An 18,435-nucleotide genomic window follows, 5' to 3' on the forward strand; every position below is an offset into this window, starting at 1 on the left:
CCACCCATGGCTGGGAGCGGCAGAATACCATCCCACTGATATGTAATGTACCTTGCTCCTCTGGTACCTTATTCCTGGCAGCGTTTAGACAAGCCAGCAATATGCTTCGACTTGCAGACGCGCTGCTGCTGCTCTTACTCGCGGCGCTTCCCTGCGCTCGCTCGGCGACGCCGTATCAAGGTAAGAATGCAGAGCTTTTTTACGGCAGCTTTTACAGGTGGTTTATGATTTGTTTATTATAACTCGGCAATAAAATCTCATCAATATACATTGGGCCATGATTTGAAAGATAAGAGGGGTGGCCAACTCCAGTGCTCAAGGTCCACCAACAGGCCACGTATGAGGGATATGCCACTGATTGAGGCACCTGTGCAGAAGCAGGGATATCCTTAATACCTGACCTGTGGGTGGCCCTTGAGGACTGGAGTTGGCCACCCCTGCTCTAGAAGAAGGGGGTCACACACTGCAGCTGGACAAGCTCATGAGCAATGTTTAGTTTAGGGAGGTAGTGCATGCAGGGAACAGCTTTGCAGGAGAGGTGGTGGAGGCAAATACAGCAAAGGAATTAATGCTTAGTCAAGACCAGTCAGAGATAAAATATGAGGTCCGGTTTCACAGTAATATGTGATGTCTTCTATGTTTAGCAAGGTAATGATGCAGTTGCATTAGTTCAATGAATGTTACAGGAGATGCAGGTCCAGCTTCTTGCAGGGTCCAGCTAGGCTGTGGCCCCGACCCCCGACCTTCCAGACGCTCTACAAACACACGGGCGCAAAATGTCATTTTACTTCCGTAGTTCTAACTGAACGCACGTAAGGATTATTTTAACTTTTTGGTGCGATTTTAACAGTATTGCTTTTAAATTTTATGTAGAACAACTTTATAAAACATTTTTATTCAAAGATAATGTTTCTACAATTATTTATGAAAGAGGTAGTTTAATTGATTTGTCGGAAAAGTATTTCATAAATTAAAGCGCAACAAAGAACTGGAACCGCGTGGCACGCTGTTACGCCGTCACCGCGCGGCGCACTTTTACAGCGGGACAAACTGGAGCCGGCGTTTCCGAACATAGGAACATTCATTAAGAGATTTCAATCGGTGACGGACGCAAACTGCGAAGGCGAAACTTGTTCAGAACGAGCGCCGCAGTTTGCGCCTCCACGGGCTTTGATCGCTCTTTCCTTTGCCCATCGAATGAGATAATATTTCATGAAATCGAACGACCTGTTATTTTTGACTTTGCAAATACAAAGACAGACGTGTAGGTAATTAAAATGTTTGTTTTCTAGTAATATTTGCAGAATTTCAATAAGTTTTATTTTAATGTTCAACAAAAACATACAGGCATACCGCGCTGTACGGACTTTCACTTTACGGACACTCGCGAGTGCGGACATATTTACAATGGCACCATTCTCCCTGTGTCCCTACGCTCGCTTCGCAAGTACGGACACTTATTCAGCCCTACAGGCCGCCGTAGTTGTGTGACGCGCCGATTCCCCTCACTCAATGAGGAAAACGGCAGCTCGCGCATGCGCCTGTGACACAGGCACGTCCTGGACAGCGGCAGCTCACGCATGCGCCTGTGACACAGGCACGTCCTGGACAGCGGCAGCTCGCGCATGCGCCTGTGACACAGGCACGTCCTGGACAGCGGCAGCTCACGCATGCGCCTGTGACACAGGCACGTCCTGGACAGCGGCAGCTCGCGCATGCGCCTGTGACACAGGCACGTCCTGGACAGCGGCAGCTCGCGCATGCGCCTGTGACACAGGCACGTCCTGGACAGCAAGACCGGCTCCTTACCTCTACCCAAGTGAAAAAAAGGTAGTGCTTCACTTTAGGCACATTTTCGCTTTACATACATGCTCTGGACTCATCGCGTACATTAATGCGGGGTATGCCTGTACTGTATTTGTATTTAAATCTGAGCTTTGTGGGTGGGGCCCCAACTTAGACTTGACCTAGCGGCCCAACCAATTCTTAAGATGGCTCTGAGAAGTATCAACACATCTTTGTTTATGGCGCCTTCTTTGACCCATATTCACTAAATGCTGCTACACTTTAGCATGCTCTTCCTCCCAAAGGAGTCGGAATTAAAATATGTTAAAGCTTAGCGCCATTGAGTGGATATGGGCCATAATCAGGGTTGCCACCACGCCGGGTTTGGCCCGGAGACTATGGGTTACCTATCTCCGGGTTACAGGTTTAGTTTTACAAATCGCCGGGCGAGGCGCAGACTGGGGGGCGGTGGAGGGAGAAGGAGCAGGGCGGCAGAGGAGGAGCAAAGCAGGGCGGCAGAGGAGGAGCAAAGCAGGGCGGCAGAGGAGGAGCAAAGCAGGGCGGCAGAGGAGCAAAGCAGGGCGGCAGAGGAGGAGCAAAGCAGGGCGGCAGAGGAGGAGCAAAGCAGGGCGGCAGAGGAGAAGCAAAGCAGGGCGGCAGAGGAGGAGCAAAGCAGGACGGCAGAGGAGCAAAGCAGGGCGGCAGAGGAGAAGCAAAGCAGGGCGGCAGAGGAGGAGCAAAGCAGGGCGGCAGAGGAGGAGCAAAGCAGGGCGGCAGAGGAGGAGCAAAGCAGGGCGGCAGAGGAGGAGCAAAGCAGGGCGGCAGAGGAGGAGCAAAGCAGGGCGGCAGAGGAGGAGTAAAGCAGGGCGGCAGAGGAGCAAAGCAGGGCGGCAGAGGAGGAGCAAAGCAGGGCGGCAGAGGAGGAGCAAAGCAGGGCGGCAGAGGAGCAAAGCAGGGCGGCAGAGGAGGAGCAAAGCAGGGCGGCAGAGGAGGAGTAAAGCAGGGCGGCAGAGGAGGAGCAAAGCAGGGCGGCAGAGGAGGAGTAAAGCAGGGCGGCAGAGGAGGAGCAAAGCAGGGCGGCAGAGGAGGAGCAAAGCAGGGCGGCAGAGGAGCAAAGCAGGGCGGCAGAGGAGGAGCAAAGCAGGGCGGCAGAGGAGCAAAGCAGGGCGGCAGAGGAGCAAAGCAGGGCGGCAGAGGAGAAGCAAAGCAGGGCGGCAGAGGAGGAGCAAAGCAGGGCGGCAGAGGAGCAAAGCAGGGCGGCAGAGGAGCAAAGCAGGGCGGCAGAGGAGCAAAGCAGGGCGGCAGAGGAGCAAAACAGGGCGGCAGAGGAGCAAAGCAGGGCGGCAGAGGAGCAAAGCAGGGCGGCAGAAGAGGAGCAAAGCAGGGCGGCAGAGGAGGAGCAAAGCAGGGCGGCAGAGGAGGAGCAAAGCAGGGCGGCAGAGGAGCAAAGCAGGGCGGCAGAGGAGCAAAGCAGGGCGGCAGAGGAGCAAAGCAGGGCGGCAGAGGAGCAAAGCCGGGCGGCAGAGGAGGAGCAAAGCAGGGCGGCAGAGGAGCAAAGCAGGGCGGCAGAGGAGCAAAGCAGGGCGGCAGAGGAGCAAAGCAGGGCGGCAGAGGAGGAGTAAAGCAGGGCGGCAGAGGAGGAGTAAAGCAGGGCGGCAGAGGAGGAGCAAAGCAGGGCGGCAGAGGAGGAGTAAAGCAGGACGGCAGAGGAGCAAAGCAGGGCGGCAGAAGAGGAGCAAAGCAGGGCGGCAGAGGAGGAGCAAAGCAGGGCGGCAGAGGAGCAAAGCAGGGCGGCAGAAGAGGAGCAAAGCAGGGCGGCAGAGGAGGAGCAAAGCAGGACGGCAGAGGAGCAAAGCAGGGCGGCAGAGGAGGAGCAAAGCAGGGCGGCAGAGGAGCAAAGCAGGGCGGCAGAGGAGGAGCAAAGCAGGGCGGCAGAGGAGGAGTAAAGCAGGGCGGCAGAGGAGGAGCAAAGCAGGGCGGCAGAGGAGCAAAGCAGGGCGGCAGAGGAGCAAAGCAGGGCGGCAGAGGAGCAAAGCAGGGCGGCAGAGGAGGAGCAAAGCAGGGCGGCAGAGGAGGAGTAAAGCAGGGCGGCAGAGGAGCAAAGCAGGGCGGCAGAGGAGGAGCAAAGCAGGGCGGCAGAGGAGCAAAGCAGGGCGGCAGAGGAGCAAAGCAGGGCGGCAGAGGAGGAGTAAAGCAGGGCGGCAGAGGAGGAGCAAAGCAGGGCGGCAGAGGAGGAGCAAAGCAGGGCGGCAGAGGAGCAAAGCAGGGCGGCAGAGGAGCAAAGCAGGGCGGCAGAGGAGGAGTAAAGCAGGGCGGCAGAGGAGGAGCAAAGCAGGGCGGCAGAGGAGCAAAGCAGGGCGGCAGAGGAGCAAAGCAGGGCGGCAGAGGAGGAGCAAAGCAGGGCGGCAGAAGAGGAGCAAAGCAGGGCGGCAGAGGAGCAAAGCAGGGCGGCAGAGGAGCAAAGCAGGGCGGCAGAGGAGGAGCAAAGCAGGGCGGCAGAGGAGCAAAGCAGGGCGGCAGAGGAGGAGTAAAGCAGGGCGGCAGAGGAGGAGCAAAGCAGGGCGGCAGAGGAGGAGTAAAGCAGGGCGGCAGAGGAGGAGCAAAGCAGGGCGGCAGAGGAGCAAAGCAGGGCGGCAGAGGAGGAGCAAAGCAGGGCGGCAGAGGAGGAGCAAAGCAGGGCGGCAGAGGAGGAGCAAAGCAGGGCGGCAGAAGAGGAGCAAAGCAGGGCGGCAGAGGAGCAAAGCAGGGCGGCAGAGAAGCAAAGCAGGGCGGCAGAGGAGGAGTAAAGCAGGGCGGCAGAGGAGGAGCAAAGCAGGGCGGCAGAGGAGCAAAGCAGGGCGGCAGAGGAGGAGTAAAGCAGGGCGGCAGAGGAGGAGCAAAGCAGGGCGGCAGAGGAGGAAAGCAGGGCGGCAGAAGAGGAGCAAAGCAGGGCGGCAGAGGAGCAAAGCAGGGCGGCAGAGGAGCAAAGCAGGGCGGCAGAGGAGGAGCAAAGCAGGGCGGCAGAAGAGGAGCAAAGCAGGGCGGCAGAGGAGGAGCAAAGCAGGGCGGCAGAGGAGCAAAGCAGGGCGGCAGAAGAGGAGCAAAGCAGGGCGGCAGAGGAGGAGCAAAGCAGGGCGGCAGAGGAGGAGCAAAGCAGGGCGGCAGAGGAGCAAAGCAGGGCGGCAGAGGAGGAGCAAAGCAGGGCGGCAGAAGAGGAGCAAAGCAGGGCGGCAGAGGAGGAGCAAAGCAGGGCGGCAGAGGAGCAAAGCAGGGCGGCAGAAGAGGAGCAAAGCAGGGCGGCAGAGGAGGAGCAAAGCAGGGCGGCAGAGGAGGAGCAAAGCAGGGCGGCAGAGGAGCAAAGCAGGGCGGCAGAGGAGGAGCAAAGCAGGGCGGCAGAGGAGCAAAGCAGGGCGGCAGAGGAGGAGCAAAGCAGGGCGGCAGAAGAGGAGCAAAGCAGGGCGGCAGAGGAGGAGCAAAGCAGGGCGGCAGAGGAGCAAAGCAGGGCGGCAGAAGAGGAGCAAAGCAGGGCGGCAGAGGAGGAGCAAAGCAGGGCGGCAGAGGAGGAGCAAAGCAGGGCGGCAGAGGAGCAAAGCAGGGCGGCAGAAGAGGAGCAAAGCAGGGCGGCAGAGGAGCAAAGCAGGGCGGCAGAGGAGGAGCAAAGCAGGGCGGCAGAAGAGGAGCAAAGCAGGGCGGCAGAGGAGGAGCAAAGCAGGGCGGCAGAGGAGCAAAGCAGGGCGGCAGAAGAGGAGCAAAGCAGGGCGGCAGAGGAGGAGCAAAGCAGGGCGGCAGAGGAGGAGCAAAGCAGGGCGGCAGAGGAGCAAAGCAGGGCGGCAGAAGAGGAGCAAAGCAGGGCGGCAGAGGAGCAAAGCAGGGCGGCAGAAGAGGAGCAAAGCAGGGCGGCAGAAGAGGAGCAAAGCAGGGCGGCAGAGGAGGAGCAAAGCAGGGCGGCAGAGGAGCAAAGCAGGGCGGCAGAAGAGGAGCAAAGCAGGGCGGCAGAAGAGGAGCAAAGCAGGGCGGCAGAGGAGGAGCAAAGCAGGGCGGCAGAGGAGGAGCAAAGCAGGGCGGCAGAGGAGGAGCAAAGCAGGGCGGCAGAAGAGGAGCAAAGCAGGGCGGCAGAGGAGCAAAGCAGGGCGGCAGAGGAGCAAAGCAGGGCGGCAGAGGAGGAGCAAAGCAGGGCGGCAGAGGAGCAAAGCAGGGCGGCAGAGGAGGAGCAAAGCAGGGCGGCAGAGGAGGAGCAAAGCAGGGCGGCAGAGGAGAAGCAAAGCAGGGCGGCAGAGGAGGAGCAAAGCAGGGCGGCAGAGGAGGAGCAAAGCAGGGCGGCAGAGGAGGAGCAAAGCAGGGCGGCAGAGGAGAAGCAAAGCAGGGCGGCAGAGGAGTAAAGCAGGGCGGCAGAGGAGCAAAGCAGGGCGGCAGAGGAGTAAAGCAGGGCGGCAGAGGAGCGAGCCCCAGCGTCCGACCCAGAAGTCTTCACTGACTTCTCGGGCGGCATCTCCCCCTGCATGGTCCCCTCAAAATGGCACCGTGACGCCATTTGATCATTCAGCAGAAGGCAACCCCTGGCCGTAATGAACTACGGTGATAGCTAGTCTATTAAAAATGGATCACAAACAACATTTCCTCTCCACAATAAGATGTGAAATGGATGAGTTTCTCTCTGCTTTTCTTTCAGTTATCTCTGGAGTATTCCTAACACCAGAGAATACCCTGGAGTTTGCCGACACGGCACCGACCTGTAACAGCCATGGTGCAGCACTGGCCAATGTGGAACAAGTCACCAATGCATACCTGCACGGCTACGAGGACTGCAAGTGAGTCAGTGTTTGTTGTGCAGTACGGACTGAAGGAGGCGCAGGCGAAGAATAGGGACCAATAGGAGAGAGAACGTGTGTTTGATAGAACTGACTAGTAGCCATATTGCTCCCTGCGGTGAAAAGAGGAACTTATAACGAATACATATAGGTACTTTGATGCCTTGTATTGGTCTAGCGATACGTTTGCGCTGTGCAGGGTTGGAGCCTTAGGCTGCGTCCCCGCTAGCGCTGAGCTCGCTGAACGGGCGGCTCTTGGCGAGGTGACTTACATATATATATATATACATATATATATATATATATATATATATATGTATATATATATGCAAGTCTCGGCTCATGCGATGCGCGGGCACACACGCTCACCGGCGCTCGGCGCTTATATAAACAAATTTTTTAAACTTCCTAGCGCGCTCAGCTTCCCCTGCAGCGTCCCCCCCCCCCCCCGCGAGCGCTTGCAAAAATTTTAAGGACACCCGGCGCTCATGCTTGGAGAGCTCTCCAAGCATGGGCGCGCTCAGCGCCAGCGGGGACAAAGCCTTAGCTTGCATACGGACAAACCGCTCTCGGTCCAATGAAATATATCACCGCAGCTTTAGTTTTCCTCCTGGTTAGATGGCATATACCAGAGGTGGCAAACTCCAGTCTTCAAGAGCCCCCAACAGGTCAGGTTTTAAGGATATCCCTGCTTCAGCACAGGTGGCTCAATCAGCAGGGATATACTTAAAACCTGGCCTGTTGGTGGCTCTCGACGACGAGTTCCCCTCCTAGAATTAGTCACATGAAATAACACGCTTCAGTATTGGAATCCTGCATATGGTCTTTATCTTGGTCCGAGAACCAAGTCTAGAACTCGATCACCAATCCCATTTGCATCTTGGTTTTCACCATCACATCTGGGTAGGTTATACGATCGGTCCAGTCGAATATATTCAAACGAACTTCTCAGGAAGACCTTTCCCATCCCAGTCAAAGGGGCGTCTCGCACAGCGGGACTAGTGCCCTGAAATGCGTTATCCGTGTCATGTTACCAAACCCGGTGTGAGTCTGTGGGGCTCTATAAAGGGGATCCCGGGGTTGTGCTCTGCGTCTCCTGTGGTGTGACCTGTTCTTTATGTGACTAGGTGGGGCTGGGTAGAAGGTCACAGCGTTTTGATGCTTCGTCTCAATCCATCGGAAAAATGTACCAACTACAGCCTGGGAATTGTGCACAGAGAATGCCTGGGCATGAAGGGGAACAGCGTCTTCTGTTTCAAGAGTGATGGTGAGTTCAGGAACGGGGGTCTGAGAGGCTTATTGCACGTACAGTATTATTCATTCATTCCTGCATAGCACGGACATGTATGCACACACACTATATGCATATGAAGGGTGAACATGCGTGGGAAATACATGGATAAGAGTACACCGGTAACATGGGAGTTACACGATTCCTGCACCTAACGTACAAGGTAAAGTCCCTATTACACCTGCCGGGCAGCGGAAATCTTTCCGGACAAACCTGGTTGCATAGAGGTGGGCTTGGGAGTAAGTACTTAAAGTGAGTTAGCATGTAGCAGTGAGGTGAGTAAGTACGTATAGTGAGAGAGCATGTGTGTAGTAGGGCAGGTGAGTAAGTACTTATAGTGAGTGTAAGCATGTAGCAGGGAGGGTGAGTAGTTATAGTGAGAGAATGATACAGAACGAGGAGACATGGGATATACAGAAAATAACACAGAGAACCATTTCCCTGCACCAGGAACCGAATGAATATATTCCCCAATATGGAGTCTATATTGTCACGGGAGATGCGCTTAATAACACATTTATATTTCGTGGGTCCTGATTGAGCAGAACAGGTTGAGCAAAATAAACTGAGATTTATTCCCTTGATAGGCAAACACACGACAACTGCAGAATAAACTTAATAATTACACTCACGGGTAGAGAAACAGAGGATAATGTCCAGAAAGATGCAAAGCACCAGAAGATTGTTCTTTAAAATGTAGTCCATTTGCAAATTGCCAAATAAATAGCCCCAGTCCAATCCTTCTGTGAATGGGCAAAGTCTTTTCTGGTTCTCTGGGATTGGTCTGGATACCCAGGGCTAACGAAATCCTGAAGCAGGGCAAGTTTCCTTGTTGCGATGTTTTTAACCCCTTGCGTTCTGGAATCGTAGCCGCTGTACTTAGGTCTTATCCGCTTGAAGAAATCAGGTAACAGCAACAGCAACAACACAGGAATAACCACGGAATGAGGGGTACAGGCCTTTTTAAGGACAAGGGCCTTTGAAGGGATACATTAGCCTCATCCCATTGGCAAGGAATTATCTTCCTCCTATCAGAACCTGCCAGGTCACATGGGCCAGTCCTACAGCCAGCTCAGGTATCTCTGAGCATGCTCAGTAAGCAGCTTGGTAGCACTGCTAAGTAAAAAGGGGCCACTCATTTCTGGGGACGCAATGTCTGGAGTTTGGGTCCCGAGGTGTGAAATATCCAGGAGGAGTAACAGGATCTGCTACTCAGAAACATCCTGATTAAGTGACACTTTACGAATCTGGGATCTTTCAACCCAACAGGGGGCTCCTGTATGCATAACATTTGTTCCTTACTGCCTTACAAAGGCAGGCAGACAAAAAAAATAGCATCCTGCCTGTACATTTTAAAACAGCAACAGAAAGGCACTTCACTGCAGGTAGAGATTAGCCTGCAAAATGGGGACAGCCATGCATATAGAATTAACCCATTCATCCCCAACGCGAAATAGGGGTAACCAGCTGAGCCCACTGCCTTTATTAATGCGCTGATTACCCCCATTTTCGCCACATATATTATTTAAATTGTGGTTGTCTTTGTGTTTGGATAACCCATTCTGTATTTCATGCACAATCGCTTTTGGGACGCGCAGTTTTAAAAGGTTTGTGAAACATAAAGCGTTGTTACAATGTCACTCCCTTCCATGCAGTCGGGACACATTGACGTGTGAAGCTATGTACTGGTTCAGCTACATAACATTATCCCAATTCTAGGAGCATCCGACCTGCTGTATCCCATTACCGCAGCTCGCCTCATATCCTATGAAGAAGCCGTGAATCGCTGTGCAAGTAACGGCGACAAAGTAGCCACACGGAAACAGATCGAAAAGATGGCTAATCCGACAACAACAATACATCAGTATGTGCTGGGATATCTTATTACCGACGCCTGCGTGCATTGCGTTCTTATTACCGACGCCTGCGTGCACTGCGTTCTTATTACCGACGGCTGCTAGCATTGCGTTCTTATTACCGACGCCTGCGTGCATTGCGTTCTTATTACCGACGGCTGCTTGCATTGCGTTCTTATTACCGACGCCTGCTTGCATTGCGTTCTGTGCTTGACATTTTCAACCAATTTCTGTGTGTGTTGGCTCGTTAGGGCTGAATTTGCCACTTCCACAGCAATTTAAATATCACTCATTGTTAATGCTGATTCAGTAATGCAACTGGTGAGGCAGAACAGAAGTTTGAGTCTGTTATTTACACAGTTCGTTACCTTGATGTTTATGTACATACAATTATATAAGTACATAGTGATTTACATTGTTACATAATAACCTCATGGAACAGATGGGGGGGGGACCATCGGCCCACGGAGATGGGCAAAATCCAATGGTCTTCCAGCTCCTACAGGATCCCACACAGCCACAAGACACATGAAGTTGTCACAAAGCATGTGAATGGTAATAAAGTCTGCAAATACTCTCTAACGATACCCTTAGCATGTGATCTATCTTCATTCCACCCTTGTCCAAGGGATCTGAACAATTCGTCTTTGTTTCTATCAGACATGCTTGGTACGACTATGGAGTTGGAATATTCCGGGTAAATACTACCACGTTTGAAGTCACCCCCTGTGTGGCATCTGCTTACTGCTATAACGCCCAGTGTAAGTACAGTAAACAAAGTCTGCAAGCAAGCTGTCACATTTGGGGGTTCAGACGACACGGAATTAGGGGCGATCTGTTTGCTGATACGATGACTTGTTGACTCTGCACATATTGGGGGTTTGCAATGTCCAGTGTTGGCTGAGTAGGAATGGCAGGTAACTCTTTCTAGGCATAGAGTAATGAAGACGATACGATTTGGCTAATAAATGTGTGCTTACGCCTGTCTCTGCCCTCCTCCATTACTCTATGCCTGTATTAATGTTGGGTCGTCCAAGAAGGTCCAGTTTGAGTTGGAGCATTGGCAAAACTTTTTGGGTATATCAGTTTTTATGAAGAATCCCAGGGGAACCTTCTCTCAGTCATGGGTAACTCTCTAGACATTTCCATCACACCACATTCATCCCTACACACCGCACACGTCTGACTTGTGTGTGAAAGAAGGAAAGAGTAAACACTTGCCAATGCACCGAACATTTTCCTAAACGATGAGGTACATGGGGCGGGACGGCTCCCACCCAAGTCATGCTGGGAAATAACAATGTTTGTTGCTTTCCCGCAGTGCCAGATTTCCTCATTCAACGGAATGACAAAAGTAAGTCCTTTTCAGTGTGCCCCCCGTTATTGTTCCATGATTCAGAAAACAGTCACTCTAGCGTGTTTTTGATGTGTTCCTCACATGTTTTCCTGTGTGTGTGTCTCTCCGTAGCCTGGAAGAGGATCCTCATTGCCTGCATCCTAGGCTCTATATTTCTCATCTTGCTGTTTGCTGCTGTGTTTATGAGAGGGTGAGTGACGAGCAGTTACAATGAACGGGACAGGTGCACACAGCCACCTGTAATGGGATATTGCTGGAATACTAGCAATACATTTCAGGTATTCTGCTCATTGTGGCAGTTCCCAAATGATTCGATGTAAGCAGCACTGGTCTGTCAGCGGAGTCCAGGTGTGGCACTGACGCAATCCGCTCATTTACCCCTATACAGTTTGAGATACTAAAGTCAGAATTATTCTAATAACGCTTTACCTGCCAAAGAGATCTGCAATGCATTGTGGGGTCTATTTGGCAGTGAAGGGGTTAGACTTACAATGACCATTGGTCCATTTACCTTGGTCCTTGATGTTTACCAGCTGTAATGAGGGTCATGCCAGTGTAGAGGGAGGGAGACTGTGTTTAACCATTAGCTCTGAACATGGCAACAACTTGCTGGCACCCATTTGTACGCACACATTGAGTTCATGCATGGGGATTGAGTGAAATTATGGGGGTTGGGAAAATATTTGGGGAAGTGGGGGAAAGGACCCCCCAAAAAACAAAAACGTCTCCCCTAATACTGGTAGGGCAGCTCCTGGCCGTGCTACATAGCGAGGAAGATGGGTGCAGAATGGTCTATAAAGGGTGAAGGTTCATCCTCTTTTTTTTGGTTCCAGGAACCAGTTTGTCTGCTGCCCTGAGAACAGACGCACAGTGAAGTCAGATGTCCCGGGAGGAATCAATCTCCCGCCCCCTCCGGTACCCACGTGGAACACCACCAGTTCATTTCGGCCTCTGAATAATCTCATGGACCCCAAGTATGTCAACACGTCTGACTTTGTGTTCGAGAAGCGACCACCGGTTATCCACCCAGACATGAGCAAGTACAGAATTCACACCTATAGCAACTTGGGCTTCGACACAACTGGAGACGAGTGAAGGGCAGCCGGACAGCTGGGCGAGGTGCCGGCAGCTCTGGGTACATACAGAGCGCGCCGAAGGGACACCTACCTGAGCCTCACATGTACATGGAGCTTCCCGTTCAACACCGTAATAGCCCATTGTCTATGTTCATCATGTGAACAATGAACGCCAGCAAGATATGGTGTGACACTTGACCGGATACTATTCAGCTTACTGTCTTATGAACCGGTCACACGGGTAGTCTAAGGGTTTATCTGAGTGGAGCGCACGGCCTAGGAGGCATCTTTGTAATATTCACTTGCTGCAGGCAATACCGCCAGGGCTGTGCACTATTTGTGATGGGGCATCACTGCAGGTATTACTGATACAGCCAGCCACGCGCTGCATACATCCAGTTACAAAGTAACTATCATATACTCGGCTCTTACCCTCCGGCCTCACTGGTGCCCCCCCCCCCTGCCAATAACACATCACTAATTTACTGGGCCAAGCGAATAGCTAAGTGGGGATTGGGAGACCGCACCGACTCCATGTTCTCTGCCGTTACCTTTTATTTACCCACAAGGCACTGGTCCGTCACTCTCCTACCTTATAGCGTGGCCCCGCTCCGCAGCAGTTCTACACTCACCTACCCCCAGTGACCGTGCTCATGACAGAGTGCACACTCACTCACAAGTCACACTGTAAATTGTTATTTCACGGGTTATGTATTGTTGATTTGTCCCCATTGAATTTTAACTCCTGTATTAATAAAATTATTTGTAATACTTTTTTGTATTATACTCATTAGCCATTTAAGCTGCAGTTCAAGCAATATCCTACATGGTTTTTTTTGTTTTGTTTTTTTAAATAAATCAGTTCTGTACTGTGAGAAAATACTTGTAGCATTTTATTTGGAGGAAAAAAAACTATTTTTAAAAGACATTTTTAATGTATTCTAATGTAACAAGCATTTTTGTTTCTATAGAAATCATTTACAAAGTCACATCTCCTCCCTCATCTGAGAGGCTCTGGCTCTTGAGCCCCGCCCTCTCTCTAGCGATGCACCAATTGTATCTAGTGCCTGCCTGGTCACATGATCTTCCACACAGAACATTGCATCCTGGGTAATCTTCTACAGCCCTAACAGTGATTTAAAGAACCCCTGAGCCGAATCTTCAGCGATCGATTACAGGAGAACGGATCGATGGGCAGCTTAGCTAATCACTTGTCAGTGTGCAGATTGTATTTGGGGAAAAAATAAATACATTTTTACATGGCAGCTTGAACTGCAGCTTTAAGAGGGGGACCCTGTGATTATAATTCACACAGTTACACTGCTCAGGGTGCTGCGTGTTGTGCCACTGAGCCTAATCTCAACAAAATCACAAGTTTGTGACTATTCACTATATTTATGGGTAACTTTGTGCCCCCAAAAGTTGGTATCCTGCCTCTCTCTCCACCCCATGGAGAATTCCTTGGGACAGGGCCTGTTTTCCTGATCCTATGAGATCTTGGGGTACAGAGATTTCCCAATCTCATAGGTTGCGTCTTCGAGTGTTCACATAACACATAGGGGGGCGATTCTATATGTGCCCGAAGTGGCCGACTTTCCCCATTAGAGTCCATGGGGAATTTCAGCGGAAAACGACCCGATCGGCCACTTAGTAGGCACCTATAGGAGGCACCTATAGGATCATCCCCATAGCGCACGTTAGCAATGCTTTATAAAAGGTACTGGTTTGGTAACAACGCCGGCTTCGGTACGCACATGCTCCTTACCAATGTCTGTGCCGAATCCTACTTTTCTGCTGGAACATCCGGATCTTGCGCCTTAAGTCATCTCGCAAAATGAATCGCACGTGAGCAGTCTAGCAGTCACCAGTCAGTCTGGCAGTCAAACACCGGTCAAACCCCAATCAGTCTGGCAAACCCCAGTCACCAGTCAGTCTGGCAAACACCAGTCACCAGTCAGTCTGGCAAACACCAGTCACCAGTCAGTCTGGCAAACAGCAGTCACCAGTCAGTCTGGCAAACACCAGTCACCAGTCAGTCTGGCAAACAGCAGTCACCAGTTAGTCTAGCAGTCACCAGTCAGTCTAGCAGTCACCAGTCAGTCTGGCAAACAGCAGTCAGTCTGGCAAACAGCAGTCAGTCTGGCAAACAGCAGTCACCAGTCAGTCTAGCAAACAGCAGTCACCAGTCAGTCTAGCAAACAGCAGTCACCAGTTAGTCTAGCAGTCACCAGTCAGTCTAGCAGTCACCAGTCAGTCTAGCAGTCACCAGTCAGTCTAGCAGTCACCAGTCAGTCTGGCAGTCACCAGTCAGTCTGGCAGTCACCAGTCAGTCTGGCAGTCACCAGTCAGTCTGGCAGTCACCAGTCAGTCTGGCAAACACCAGTCACCAGTCAGTCTGGCAAACACCAGTCACCAGTCAGTCTGGCAAACAGCAGTCACCAGTCAGTCTGGCAAACAGCAGTCACCAGTCAGTCTGGCAAACAGCAGTCACCAGTCAGTCTGGCAAACAGCAGTCACCAGTCAGTCTGGCAAACACCAGTCACCAGTCAGTCTGGCAAACAGCAGTCACCAGTTAGTCTAGCAGTCACCAGTCAGTCTGGCAGTCACCAGTCAGTCTGGCAGTCACCAGTCAGTCTGGCAGTCACCAGTCAGTCTGGCAGTCACCAGTCAGTCTGGCAGTCACCAGTCAGTCTGGCAGTCACCAGTCAGTCTGGCAAACAGCAGTCACCAGTCAGTCTGGCAAACAGCAGTCACCAGTCAGTCTGGCAAACAGCAGTCACCAGTCAGTCTGGCAAACAGCAGTCACCAGTCAGTCTGGCAAACACCAGTCACCAGTCAGTCTGGCAAACACCAGTCACCAGTCAGTCTGGCAAACAGCAGTCACCAGTCAGTCTGGCAAACAGCAGTCACCAGTCAGTCTGGCAAACAGCAGTCACCAGTCAGTCTGGCAAACAGCAGTCAGTCTGGCAAACAGCAGTCACCAGTCAGTCTGGCAAACAGCAGTCACCAGTCAGTCTGGCAAACAGCAGTCACCAGTCAGTCTGGCAAACAGCAGTCAGTCTGGCAAACAGCAGTCAGTGTGGCAAACAGCAGTCAGTCTGGCAAACAGCAGTCAGTCTGGCAAACAGCAGTCACCAGTCAGTCTGGCAAACAGCAGTCAGTCTGGCAAACAGCAGTCAGTCTGGCAAACAGCAGTCAATCTGGCAAACAGCAGTCACCAGTCAGTCTAGCAAACAGCAGTCACCAGTCAGTCTAGGAAACAGCAGTCACCAGTCAGTCTAGCAGTCACCAGTCAGTCTGGCAGTCACCAGTCAGTCTGGCAGTCACCAGTCATTCTGGCAAACACCAGTCACCAGTCAGTCTGGCAAACAGCAGTCACCAGTCAGTCTGGCAAACAGCAGTCACCAGTCAGTCTGGCAAACAGCAGTCACCAGTCAGTCTGGCAAACAGCAGTCACCAGTCAGTCTGGCAAACAACAGTCAGTCTGGCAAACAGCAGTCAGTCTGGCAAACAGCAGTCAGTCTGGCAAACAGCAGACAGTCTGGCAAACAGCAGTCAGTCTGGCAAACAGCAGTCAGTCTGGCAAACAGCAGTCAGTCTGGCAAACAGCAGTCAGTCTGGCAAACAGCAGTCAGTCTGGCAAACAGCAGTCAGTCTGGCAAACAGCAGTCAGTCTGGCAAACAGCAGTCAGTCTGGCAAACAGCAGTCAGTCTAGCAAACAGCAGTCACCAGTCAGTCTAGCAAACAGCAGTCACCAGTCAGTCTAGCAAACAGCAGTCACCAGTCAGTCTAGCAAACAGCAGTCAGTCTAGCAGTCACCAGTCAGTCTGGCAAACACCAGTCACCAGTCAGTCTGGCAAACACCAGTCACCAGTCAGTCTGGAAAACACCAGTCACCAGTCAGTCTGGCAAACACCAGTCACCAGTCAGTCTGGCAAACACCAGTCACCAGTCAGTATATATATATATATATATATATATATATATATATATATATATATATATATATATATATATATAATATATATATACTACAAAACAAGCAGAAATAGAAGTAGCGCCTCTATATATCCTGATAAAAAATATATATAGTCTTAGAAGAACCAGTAGCTAATCATGAATGTGCTTAGCGGGGCGGCTAGATATAGACTAATACACTATGATACAAACAATAAAATAATACAATATTAGTGCAATCTTCTGACAATACAACCCTGTAAAAAATATATGGAAAAATCAAAAAAATGAATTTAATATGTAAAAAATGTAGAAAAAATTGTCAAAAAATTAAAATAAAAATTAAAAAACCTTTAGTACATAAAGTCCTGTTCCAATGGCACAAACTCCAGGTTCAAGCAATATCCTACATGGTTTTTTTTGTTTTGTTTTTTTAAATAAATCAGTTCTGTACTGTGAGAAAATACTTGTAGCATTTTATTTGGAGGAAAAAAAACTATTTTTAAAAGACATTTTTAATGTATTCTAATGTAACAAGCATTTTTGTTTCTATAGAAATCATTTACAAAGTCACATCTCCTCCCTCATCTGAGAGGCTCTGGCTCTTGAGCCCCGCCCTCTCTCTAGCGATGCACCAATTGTATCTAGTGCCTGCCTGGTCACATGATCTTCCACACAGAACATTGCATCCTGGGTAATCTTCTACAGCCCTAACAGTGATTTAAAGAACCCCTGAGCCGAATCTTCAGCGATCGATTACAGGAGAACGGATCGATGGGCAGCTTAGCTAATCACTTGTCAGTGTGCAGATTGTATTTGGGGAAAAAATAAATACATTTTTACATGGCAGCTTGAACTGCAGCTTTAAGAGGGGGACCCTGTGATTATAATTCACACAGTTACACTGCTCAGGGTGCTGCGTGTTGTGCCACTGAGCCTAATCTCAACAAAATCACAAGTTTGTGACTATTCACTATATTTATGGGTAACTTTGTGCCCCCAAAAGTTGGTATCCTGCCTCTCTCTCCACCCCATGGAGAATTCCTTGGGACAGGGCCTGTTTTCCTGATCCTATGAGATCTTGGGGTACAGAGATTTCCCAATCTCATAGGTTGCGTCTTCGAGTGTTCACATAACACATAGGGGGGCGATTCTATATGTGCCCGAAGTGGCCGACTTTCCCCATTAGAGTCCATGGGGAATTTCAGCGGAAAACGACCCGATCGGCCACTTAGTAGGCACCTATAGGAGGCACCTATAGGATCATCCCCATAGCGCACGTTAGCAATGCTTTATAAAAGGTACTGGTTTGGTAACAACGCCGGCTTCGGTACGCACATGCTCCTTACCAATGTCTGTGCCGAATCCTACTTTTCTGCTGGAACATCCGGATCTTGCGCCTTAAGTCATCTCGCAAAATGAATCGCACGTGAGCTGAAGCTGGAAAAGGGTTAATATATACCGGGTGTATTTGGTGTATATAATATATACACATGGTGTATTTGGTTTTATTTGAACAGCTTCTGGTGAAACTTCCATTCAATATATATATATATATATATATATATATATATATATATATATATATATATATATATATATATATATATATATATATATATAATATATATATACTACAAAACAAGCAGAAATAGAAGTAGCGCCTCTATATATCCTGATAAAAAATATATATAGTCTTAGAAGAACCAGTAGCTAATCATGAATGTGCTTAGCGGGGCGGCTAGATATAGACTAATACACTATGATACAAACAATAAAATAATACAATATTAGTGCAATCTTCTGACAATACAACCCTGTAAAAAATATATGGAAAAATCAAAAAAATGAATTTAATATGTAAAAAATGTAGAAAAAATTGTCAAAAAATTAAAATAAAAATTAAAAAACCTTTAGTACATAAAGTCCTGTTCCAATGGCACAAACTCCAGGTTCTTTGCAGCCCGTTTCGAAGGGATCACCAGTCCCTAAAGATATCTAGAAAAAAGAAAAAGAAAGAAACAGGCGCACACCTAGTGCATTACCATAATAAAAATGTATTAAAGGAACATAAAATCTATAAAATGCCCACTCACAAAGGGACAGCAATAATAAGCCTACCCTGAAGAAGTCATCATTGATGACGAAACGCGTAGGGCGTGGCTAGATTGCGGCCGCCATTTGCCCACGAACACTGCTGTTACTTGCACAGAGACTTTGGGCTCCCGTGTGCGCTTGTTGTGGCCACTGCTCAGCTGAATTGAGGACTCTCAAGACTCTGTTTCCTGGTGAGACCCGTTTCGCTGTACACGCTGAACACCAAAG

General features: G+C 50.3%; 1 protein-coding gene across 1 annotated transcript; it reads left to right on the forward strand.

Moving 5' to 3' along the window:
- The first annotated feature begins 20 nt into the window (after positions 1–20).
- Positions 21–12,923, forward strand: LOC142464220 (uncharacterized). The gene is made up of 8 exons (XM_075567596.1): positions 21–180; positions 6,434–6,572; positions 7,700–7,839; positions 9,583–9,727; positions 10,380–10,480; positions 11,041–11,073; positions 11,188–11,266; positions 11,910–12,923. Exons 1-8 carry the CDS (start codon positions 102–104, stop codon positions 12,169–12,171), a joined length of 978 nt encoding a protein of 325 aa, XP_075423711.1. The 5' UTR covers positions 21–101; the 3' UTR covers positions 12,172–12,923.
- Positions 12,924–18,435: the final 5,512 nt, after the last annotated feature.

This window comes from Ascaphus truei, chromosome 12, assembly GCF_040206685.1.
Source record: "Ascaphus truei isolate aAscTru1 chromosome 12, aAscTru1.hap1, whole genome shotgun sequence".
NCBI classification, from domain to species: Eukaryota; Metazoa; Chordata; class Amphibia; order Anura; family Ascaphidae; genus Ascaphus; species Ascaphus truei.

Bases quoted from the DNA above. Each gene is read 5' to 3' on its own strand.
- LOC142464220 (XM_075567596.1), top strand. From the start codon at position 102: ATGCTTCGACTTGCAGACGCGCTGCTGCTGCTCTTACTCGCGGCGCTT. The intron at 6,573-7,699 runs GTGAGTCAGTGT...TTATGTGACTAG, and splicing joins CACGGCTACGAGGACTGCAA to GTGGGGCTGGGTAGAAGGTC. The intron at 11,267-11,909 runs GTGAGTGACGAG...TTTTGGTTCCAG, and splicing joins GCTGCTGTGTTTATGAGAGG to GAACCAGTTTGTCTGCTGCC.